The 10,000-nt window shown below is 51.7% G+C and overlaps 1 protein-coding gene across 1 annotated transcript in view; it reads left to right on the top strand.

The window, feature by feature from the left end:
- The window catches only part of trappc11 (trafficking protein particle complex subunit 11), a 71,329-nt gene that overhangs the window by 27,082 nt on the left and 34,247 nt on the right, over window positions 1-10,000 (top strand). The window contains exons 13-18 of the mRNA XM_084331361.1: window positions 477-555; window positions 658-712; window positions 2,460-2,605; window positions 5,264-5,325; window positions 6,959-7,085; window positions 9,978-10,000. The exon at window positions 9,978-10,000 is cut by the window's right edge and continues 108 nt beyond it. Of these exons, the coding sequence (XP_084187487.1) occupies window positions 477-555; window positions 658-712; window positions 2,460-2,605; window positions 5,264-5,325; window positions 6,959-7,085; window positions 9,978-10,000 (492 nt within the window). The remainder of the gene's footprint in view (window positions 1-476; window positions 556-657; window positions 713-2,459; window positions 2,606-5,263; window positions 5,326-6,958; window positions 7,086-9,977) is intronic.

Genomic DNA, 10,000 nt, shown 5'->3' with positions numbered 1-10,000 from the left:
TTTTGTTATTAAATTATAATGTCAAATATTGTAAGGAAGGGGCAGGGCTTGATAAGTTGTTTTACTTCCCCCTGTTCCTTCTCGAACACTTATTGTGTGGAAATAGTCTTTGACTATTTACCTTTTTTGTTTTTTAAACTTGTTTTATGTTTTTATGTTCGAGACAAATAAAAATCAAGTCATGGTCAGCAGCGTTACGGTTAGCAGTGTGGTTAGCATCAGGGCTAACTAGCCGTTAGCCTGTATTAATATTAACTAGCATGGTTAGCATCAGGGCTAACTCTCTCTTTGTCTCTCTCTCTCTCTCTCTGCCTCTCTCTCTCTCTCTCTCTCTGCCTCTCTGTCTCTCTGCCTCTCTGCCTCTCTGTCTCTCTCTCTCTGTCTCTCTCTCTCTGTCTCTGCCTATCTGTCTCTGTCTCTCTGCCTCTCTGTCTCTGTCTCTCTCTCTCTGTCTCTCTCTCTCTCTCTCTCTCTAGGAGCTGATCATAGCTCTCCTCAGTAATGCCGTGGCTCAGTTCAAGAAGTACAAATGTCCTCGAATGAAGAGTCACCTGAGTGAGTCCCGATGTCATCACATGTCTGACTGCTTTATTACCTGACTGGCTGGCTGGCTGACTGACTGACTGATATACCTCCTCGCTCTCTGTCTCCCTCTAGTGGTCCAGATGGGAGAAGAGTACTACCACGCTAAGGACTACACTAAAGCCCTGAAGTAAGATGATGAATACATGAAAATACACTTAATCTCAGTATCCACTTAATCTCACCTCTCTCAAATGATTAATCTGTGTCTCTTGTGTTTTAATGCATGTGTGGTATGTGTGTGTTTTATGTATGTATGTTTCTGTGGCGTATGTGTCTGGTGTGTAGGGATGGGTACCGAATGAGGTACTTTTAAAGGTACTACCTACCGAATCACGTCGGTACTACCGACTCGAGTACCGATTCACGTGAGATCCGTCGGTGCCAGATTTCGTTACTGTAAAAATAAGATTTATTTTTTTATTTATTTTTTTAACTTTTTTTTCTTCACGTCAACGTTCACACACACAATATACGCTTACCTAGGATTTGCCCCGATTTGAGTCGGGGCAATGACAAGCTGAAAACGGTCGAAAGTGTGGTTATTTGAAGTTTGGATTATTTTTTTCACAACTGAGGTAGGTAGATAACATTTTTAGAGACTAAAGGACAGAAAAAAGGTACCGTTGGGTACCGGTATCGATTCGCAGGTACCGGTACCGTATCGGTTCAAATGTGAACGGTACCCATCCCTACTGGTGTGTGTGTGTGTGTGTGTGTGTATCCACTTAATCTCACCTCTCTCAGATGATTAATCTTGGACTATGTGATGTGTTTGTGGCGCCCTCTGCAGGCCGCTGGACTACGTGATGTGTGACTATGTGATGTGTTTGTGGCGCCCCCTGCAGGCTGCTGGACTACGTGATGTGTGATGTGTTTGTGGCGCCCCCTGCAGGCCGCTGGACTACGTGATGTGTGATGTGTTTGTGGCGCCCCCTGCAGGCCGCTGGACTACGTGATGTGTGACTGTGTGATGTGTTTGTGGCGCCCCCTGCAGGCCACTGGACTACGTGATGTGTGACTGTGTGATGTGTTTGTGGCGCCCCCTGCAGGCCGCTGGACTACGTGATGTGTGACTGTGTGATGTGTTTGTGGCGCCCCCTGCAGGCCGCTGGACTACGTGATGTGTGACTGTGTGATGTGTTTGTGGCGCCCCCTGCAGGCCACTGGACTACGTGATGTGTGACTGTGTGATGTGTTTGTGGCGCCCCCTGCAGGCCGCTGGACTACGTGATGTGTGACTGTGTGATGTGTTTGTGGCGCCCCCTGCAGGCCGCTGGACTACGTGATGTGTGACTGTGTGATGTGTTTGTGGCGCCCCCTGCAGGCCGCTGGACTACGTGATGTGTGACTGTGTGATGTGTTTGTGGCGCCCCCTGCAGGCCGCTGGACTATGTGATGTGTGACTGTGTGATGTGTTTGTGGCGCCCCCTGCAGGCCGCTGGACTATGTGATGTGTGACTGTGTGATGTGTTTGTGGCGCCCCCTGCAGGCCGCTGGACTACGTGATGTGTGACTGTGTGATGTGTTTGTGGCGCCCCCTGCAGGCCGCTGGACTATGTGATGTGTGACTATGTGATGTGTTTGTGGCGCCCCCTGCAGGTTGCTGGACTACGTGATGTGTGACTGTGTGATGTGTTTGTGGCGCCCCCTGCAGGTTGCTGGACTACGTGATGTGTGACTGTGTGATGTGTTTGTGGCGCCCCCTGCAGGCCGCTGGACTACGTGATGTGTGACTGTGTGATGTGTTTGTGGCGCCCCCTGCAGGCCGCTGGACTACGTGATGTGTGACTGTGTGATGTGTTTGTGGCGCCCCCTGCAGGCTGTTGGACTACGTGATGTGTGACTGTGTGATGTGTTTGTGGCGCCCCCTGCAGGCTGCTGGACTACGTGATGTGTGACTACCGCACGGAGCGCTGGTGGGCTCTGCTCACTGCCATCCTCATCACCGCCCTGCGCTGCGCCTTCCTCATGGCCAACGCCAAGGACTACATCACCTACTGCCTGGAGCTGCTGGGCAGAGGTACACACTCAGAGACACACACACACACACAGAGACACACACACACACACACACACACACACACTACATCACCTACTGCCTGGAGCTGCTGGGCAGAGGTACACACAGAGACACACACACAGAGACACACACACAGAGACACACACACACACACACACACACACACACACACACACACACACTACATCACCTACTGTCTGGAGCTGCTGGGCAGAGGTACACACTCAGAGACACACACACACACACACACACACACACACACACACACACACACACACACTACATCACCTACTGTCTGGAGCTGCTGGGCAGAGGTACACACTCAGAGACACACACACACACACACACACACACACACACACACTACATCACCTACTGTCTGGAGCTGCTGGGCAGAGGTACACACTCAGAGACACACACACACACACACACATGCTTGGCTTCACAGTAGAATGCTTAAACAGCGTGATGGAGGACCTAAAAATAAGAGAGATATCTTTCGCTATCAAATCTACTATTCTGTCATGCCTACTTATGTAGAGGCCCCTGTATACATGGCAACCATTTAAGATGTGGGACATGGTTTCAGCTATTTGGTTATTGTCATGATGAATACAGTGAGGAGCATGACTGTCTGCAAACCAGATGGAGAGATTCAGTTTAGATGGTAAGACCTGTAATCTCGCTTTCAGAGTAAAGATAACAATGCACTCATCTATGGCAACATTTTTGAACACAGAGTGAGAGACAGAATGGTCCGCAGCAGGGAGACACGCAATCTTCCCCTGCAGTCTCAACTCAGTCCATTGTTCCCGCTGTCTTTGCTGTTGTGCCCACAGGAGGCGACCTCGGGCATTAGTCAGTGGAAGTTGGTGATCCATTCCACACACAGACATAGATGCTCTGACTGAGATACTGGGGTCAGATATAATATTCTCTGAGACAGCCACTGCCTCAGAGTTAGACCCCACCCACTCCAGGGTAACATCAGCCCAGCAACACATGTCATTAAGGTCCGGTCAGTCTGACCACACACCGAAGCCAGGAGAGCGACTGTCCAGCTTTCCATTCGGCTTTCTCTTGAAGCCTAGGAAGTTAGGGTCCGAACCACGCGCCAGGGGGACCTTACGTCTTTTTAGGTCCAAGAAAAGAGAAGAACGGGTGAGCGTTCTCACATACTGGTCATCACTGTTCAGCATATTCAACAGATGGGAGAGCCGTGTAGCAATATATGCCCATTCAAAATTGGGAACACCCAGACCACCCTCACGTCTCCTCTCCTCTCCTCTCTTCCTCTCCTCTCTTCCTCTCCTCTCTTCCTCTCCTCTCTTCCTCTCCCCTCTTCCTCTCCTCTCCTCCTCTCCTCTCCCCTCTCCTCTCCTCTCTTCCTCTCCTCTCTTCCTCTCCCCTCTTCCTCTCCTCTCCCCTCTTCGTCTCCTCTCTTCCTCTCCTCTCTTCCTCTCCCCTCTTCCTTTCCCCTCTTCCTCTCCTCTCCCCTCTTCCTCTCCTCTCTTCCTCTCCTCTCCTCTCCTCTCTACCTCTCCTCTCTACCTCTCTCTCTTTCCTCTCTTCCTCTCCCCTCTTCCTCTCCCCTCTTCCTCTCCTCTCCTCTCTTCCTCTCCCCTCTTCCTCTCCTCTCCCCTCTTCGTCTCCTCTCTTCGTCTCCCCTCTTCCTCTCCTCTCCTCTCTTCCTCTCCCCTCTTCCTCTCCCCTCTTCCTCTCCTCTCCTCTCTTCCTCTCCCCTCTTCCTCCTCTCCCCTCTTCGTCTCCTCTCTTCGTCTCCTCTCTTCCTCTCCCCTCTTCCTTTCCCCTCTTCCTCTCCTCTCCCCTCTTCCTCTCCTCTCTTCCTCTCCTCTCCTCTCCTCCTCCTCTCCTCTCTACCTCTCCTCTCCTCTCTTCCTCTCCCCTCTTCCTCTCCCCTCTCCTCTCCCCTCTACCGCTCCTCTCTTCCTCCTCTCTTCCTCTCCTCTCTTCCTCTCCCCTCTTCCTCTCCTCTCCCCTCTCCTCTCCTCTCTTCCTCTCCTCTCTTCCTCTCCCCTCTTCCTCTCCTCTCCCCTCTTCGTCTCCTCTCTTCCTCTCCTCTCTTCCTCTCCCCTCTTCCTTTCCCCTCTTCCTCTCCTCTCCCCTCTTCCTCTCCTCTCTTCCTCTCCTCTCCTCTCCTCTCTACCTCTCCTCTCTACCTCTCCTCTCCTCTCTTCCTCTCCCCTCTTCCTCTCCCCTCTTCCTCTCCTCTCCTCTCTTCCTCTCCCCTCTTCCTCTCCTCTCCCCTCTTCGTCTCCTCTCTTCGTCTCCTCTCTTCCTCTCCCCTCTTCCTTTCCCCTCTTCCTCTCCTCTCCCCTCTTCCTCTCCTCTCTTCCTCTCCTCTCCTCTCCTCCTCCTATCCTCTCTACCTCTCCTCTCCTCTCTTCCTCTCCCCTCTTCCTCTCCCCTCTACCTCTCCTCTCCCCTCTTCCTCTCCTCTCCCCTCTTCCTCTCCTCTCCCCTCTTCCTCTCCTCTCTTCCTCTCCTCTCCTCTCCTCCTCTCCTCTCTACCTCTCCTCTCCTCTCTTCCTCTCCCCTCTACCTCTCCTCTCTCTTCCTCTCCCCTCTTCCTCTCCTCTCCTCTCTTCCTCTCCTCTCCCCTCTACCTCTCCTCTCTTCCTCTCCTCTCTCCTCCAGCCTCTACCTTGAGGGAGGAGCAGAAGTTAAGGATTGAGAAGAACCTCCTTAAAGTGCTGATGGTGAGTAGAATGACCCCACCCCACCCCACCCCACCCCACCCCACCCCACCCCACCCCACACACCAAACCAAAGGCACCTGTGGTCAAATTAAACGCCACTGTCACTGATAATCATATGTAGATTGTGTGCGTGTCAGGGTTCCGTTGTCCGGTAATTACAGTTTTTTTAACTGCTGTTTAATGTCGGGCCGACTGCCCACAGACACCTATTTGATTTAAAGTCGGCAGCAGCACGGAGTCTCGGGACTTATTTTATTTGGAATATAATGACTGTATACGCAAAAGTAGCCTAGTTTTAAGTAAAAATATTATAAATCTACATGGCTTGAGGATGTCATTCTTTATATAGCCTGCCTATCAATTGTTTTTAAGCTCAATAAACTGACCGGAGGGCGCCCTCGTGGCGCATACCATAGTGCCTCGCGCACCTACGCGGCCGACCCGGGTTCGATCCCAGCTCCCGTCGTTATTCGTTGCATGTCCTCCCCACCTCTCCTCCCGTTCGCCCTCTCCTCTGTCGGTCCTGCGTGACCAATAAAGCTGTAAAAATGCTAAAAAAAATAAAAAAAAAAATAAATAAACTGACCGGAATTTCTCACATTTGTCCGGGAGATTGAAATCTTGCAGGACACGGAGACCGGCACCAATATTTTCTAACGGAAACCCTGGTGCGTGTCTGATTTGCAAACAATGTAATTTCTCTCCCCCTCTCTCCCTCTCTCTCTCCTCTCTCTTCTCTCTCTTTCTCTTCTCTTCTCTTCTATCTCTCTCTTCTCTCTTTCTCTTCTATCTCTCTCTTCTCCCCTCTCTCTTTCTCTCTCTCTCTCTCTCTCTCTCTTCTCTCTCTCTCTTTCTCCTCTCTCTCTCCTATCTCTCTCTTTTCTATCTCTCTCTCTCTCTTTTCCCTATCTCTCTCTCCCCCCTCTCTTCTCTCCTCTCTTCTCCCCCTCTCTCTCCTCTCTCTTCTCCCCCCTCTCTCTCCTCTCCCCCCATCTCTCTCTCCCCTCTCTCTCCTCCTCTCTTCTCCCCCTCTCTTCTCTCTCTCTTTCTCTCCCTATCTCTCTCTCTCTCCCCTCTCTCTTCTCCCCCTCTCTCTCCTCTCTCTTCTCCCCCCCTCCCCCCTCTCTCTTCTCCCCCCTCCCCCCTCTCTCTCTTCTCCCCCCTCCCCCCCTCTCTCTCCCTCTCCTCTCTCCCTCTCCCTCTCTCTCACCCCTCTCTCTCACCCTCTCCTCCCTCTCCCTCTCTATCTCTTTCTCTCTCTTCTCCCCCCCTCTCCCTCCTCTCCTCCTCTCTCCCTCTCCCCCCTCTCCTCTCTCCCCCCCTCTCCTTTCTCTCTCTCCCTCTCTCTCACCCTCTCCTCCCTCTCTCCCCTCTCCCTCTCTCTCTTCTCTCCCTCTCCCTCTCTTCTCCCTCTCTCTCCCTCTCTCTCACCCTCTCCCCCCTCTCCTCTCTCCCTCTCCCCCCTCTCCTCTCTCCCCCCCCTCTCCTTTCTCTCTCTCCCTCTCTCTCACCCTCTCCTCCCTCTCTCCCCCTCTCCCTCTCTCTCTCTTCTCTCCCTCTCCCTCTCTTCTCCCTCCCCCTCCCTCTCTCTCTCTCCCTCTCCCCCTCTCTCTCTCTCTCTCCCCCCTCTCAGAATGAGGTACCAGATGTGGAGCCTGAGTGTGACCCCAGCAGCACCTCTGCAGCTCTGGCTCTGTGGACCGAGCGCACGGCCTGCTGTACTGACCTGACTGTAGAGCTGCAGGACTACGCCCCCTACAGTAAGTTAATGGCGTTTTTTTAGTTATGTCTCTGTAGGTTTTTATTGATTTTTGCTACCGGGCAGTCCGGTAGAGAGAGAGAGAGAGAGAGAGAGAGAGGAGGAATGGGAGAGAGAGCGGGGAAGACATTCGGCAAAGATCACCGGGTCCGGGAATCGAACCCGTGTCGGCCGTGTTGCACCGTAGTGCTGTATGCGGTGCGCCACTCAGGCACCCCAAGTTTACTGTTGTTTACTGTAGAGCTGCAGGACTACGCCCCCTACAGTACGTTACTGTAGCTGCACCCTGACTGTAGAACACCAGGACTACGCCCCCTACAGTACGTTACTGTAGCTGCACCCTGACTGTAGAACGCCAGGACTACGCCCCCTTCAGTACGTTACTGTAGCTGCACCCTGACTGTAGAACACCAGGACTACGCCCCCTACAGTACGTTACTGTAGCTGCACCCTGACTGTAGAACACCAGGACTACGCCCCCTACAGTACGTTACTGTAGCTGCACCCTGACTGTAGAACACCAGGACTACGCCCCCTACAGTACGTTACTGTAGCTGCACCCTGACTGTAGAACACCAGGACTACGCCCCCTACAGTACGTTACTGTAGCTGCACCCTGACTGTAGAACACCAGGACTACGCCCCCTACAGTACGTTACTGTAGCTGCACCCTGACTGTAGAACACCAGGACTACGCCCCCTACAGTACGTTCACTAGTTCACAGTGTGGACAATATAATTAACTCTCAATATAAAAATAAAAGAAATAGATAAACTGTATAAAATAGAAAAATCAAGGGGGCGGCTAGGTGGTGTAGTGGGCAAGGCACCAATGTGGAGACGCTGGGTTCGCGTGTTCAAGCCCAGCGCTCCACATTGTTTTCAGTTTAGCTGGTCGTCCGTACTGATACACATTGGCCGTATTACGGGGAGGGAAACTGATGGGTGGGGATCAGGCGTTGTGGACAGCGACTCCTACAGGTCGGTTGGTGCGCCTGCGCAGTAGAATCAGGAAGTGTCGGGGGCAGCGTGAGCCTCCCGCGCGTTACTCCTCGCCACTGAGAGATCGAGCTGCGCAGGTGAAAAGATGCGACTGCTGTTACCTCAAGTACCGGAGGGGACTTGTGCTATGTATGACTTAGTCCACATTGCAGCCGGCTTGTGGGAGGCAAGAAACAGCGTCCGTGACAGGGGAGGGTTGAATTGGATGATACGAAATTGGGATGGGAGAAAAATATAGAAAAATGGGAGAAAAAGTGGATACAAAAAAAAATAGAAGAATCAAAAGTACATAAAATAAAGTGTTCAGTCAATATACAATATACAATACAGAGTAAAAAGAGTAACAGTGAGGTACAAGGCAGAAATGGGATGAGGTACAAACTTTGGGTAAGGTGCAATGAGGTATGAATTGTAGTGCAAATCTCTTTACTACTAAATATAAAGTGTGTTAAAGTGAGTCAAGTGGGTGTTAAGGTGAGTGTTTATTTAAAGTGAGTGTGGATGATGGTTTGTTACATAGTGTTATTGTCGTTGAGCATCCTGATGGCCTGAGGATAGAAGCTCCTTCTGAGTCTCTCTGTGGCGGCCATGAGACTCCGGTAGCGCTTGCCTGGGGATAGAAGCTCCTTCTGAGTCTCTCTGTACCGGCCATGAGACTCCGGTAGCACTCGCCTGGGGATAGAAGCTCCTTCTGAGTCTCTCTGTACCGGCCATGAGACTCCGGTAGCACTCGCCTGGGGATAGAAGCTCCTTCTGAGTCTCTCTGTACCGGCCATGAGACTCCGGTAGCGCTTGCCTGGGGATAGAAGCTCCTTCTGAGTCTCTCTGTACCGGCCATGAGACTCCGGTAGCGCTTGCCTGGGGATAGAAGCTCCTTCTGAGTCTCTCTGTACCGGCCATGAGACTCCGGTAGCGCTTGTCTGGGGATAAACGCTCCTTCTGAGTCTCTCTGTACCGGCCATGAGACTCCGGTAGCGCTTGTCTGGGGATAAACGCTCCTTCTGAGTCTCTCTGTACCGGCCATGAGACTCCGGTAGCGCTTGCCTGGGGATAGAAGCTCCTTCTGAGTCTCTCTGTACCGGCCATGAGACTCCGGTAGCACTTGCCTGGGGATAGAAGCTCCTTCTGAGTCTCTCTGTACCGGCCGTGAGACTCCGGTAGCGCTTGCCTGACCGCAGCAGTTCAAAGAGGCCGTCATACGTTGTAGTCCGTGCAGGTTTTGGTGGTTAAGAGTCAGACACACTTATATACATACAAGACAAAAAGAAGTGCAACAGTTATCATCACCATGAGTTCATTGAGAACAAATCTAGACTAGACTAGGGTCATCGAGGAGAAGCCGCCTTTTCTCAGTCCTTGCCCCACAATGGTGGAATGAACTACCCACCCCAGTTAGGACAGCCGAAACCCGTCCAATCTTCCGCCGTCGACTAAAGACGCACTTCTTCAACCATTATCTGAAATAAAAAAAATAAAAAAAGTCTAACCATAACTAACCGTACTGTCATGCACTTGTCCTAATAAACTAACCTACACTGTAGCACTCAACACCTTGATGAACATTGTTACTCAGCTGATAAAGAGTTGTGCCCTTCCTGATGACCTGTCGTACAGAACTTGTAAGTCGCTTTGGTTAACCCTTTCACTGCCACACTACAGAAGGTTAACCCTTTACTATCACACTACCGACTGTTGCCCGCTGGTGTGTGTCAGTGAAAGGGTTAACCTTCTGTGTGTTGTCACAGTGAAAGGGTTAACCGTTCGGTAGTGCGGCAGTGAAGGGGTTAAAAGCGTCCGCTAAATGACTGAATGTAAATGTAGACCAGATGAGACCAGACCAGACTAACCTCTCTCTCTCTCTCTCTCTCTCTCTCTCTCTCTCTGGCTCCAGTCCAGTGTAAGGCCAGGTTCCAG

Source organism: Notolepis coatsorum (genome assembly GCF_963971535.1).
Source record: "Notolepis coatsorum genome assembly, chromosome: 16".
NCBI lineage: Eukaryota > Metazoa > Chordata > Actinopteri > Aulopiformes > Paralepididae > Notolepis > Notolepis coatsorum.
This window is presented reverse-complemented; position numbering and strand designations above follow the sequence as displayed.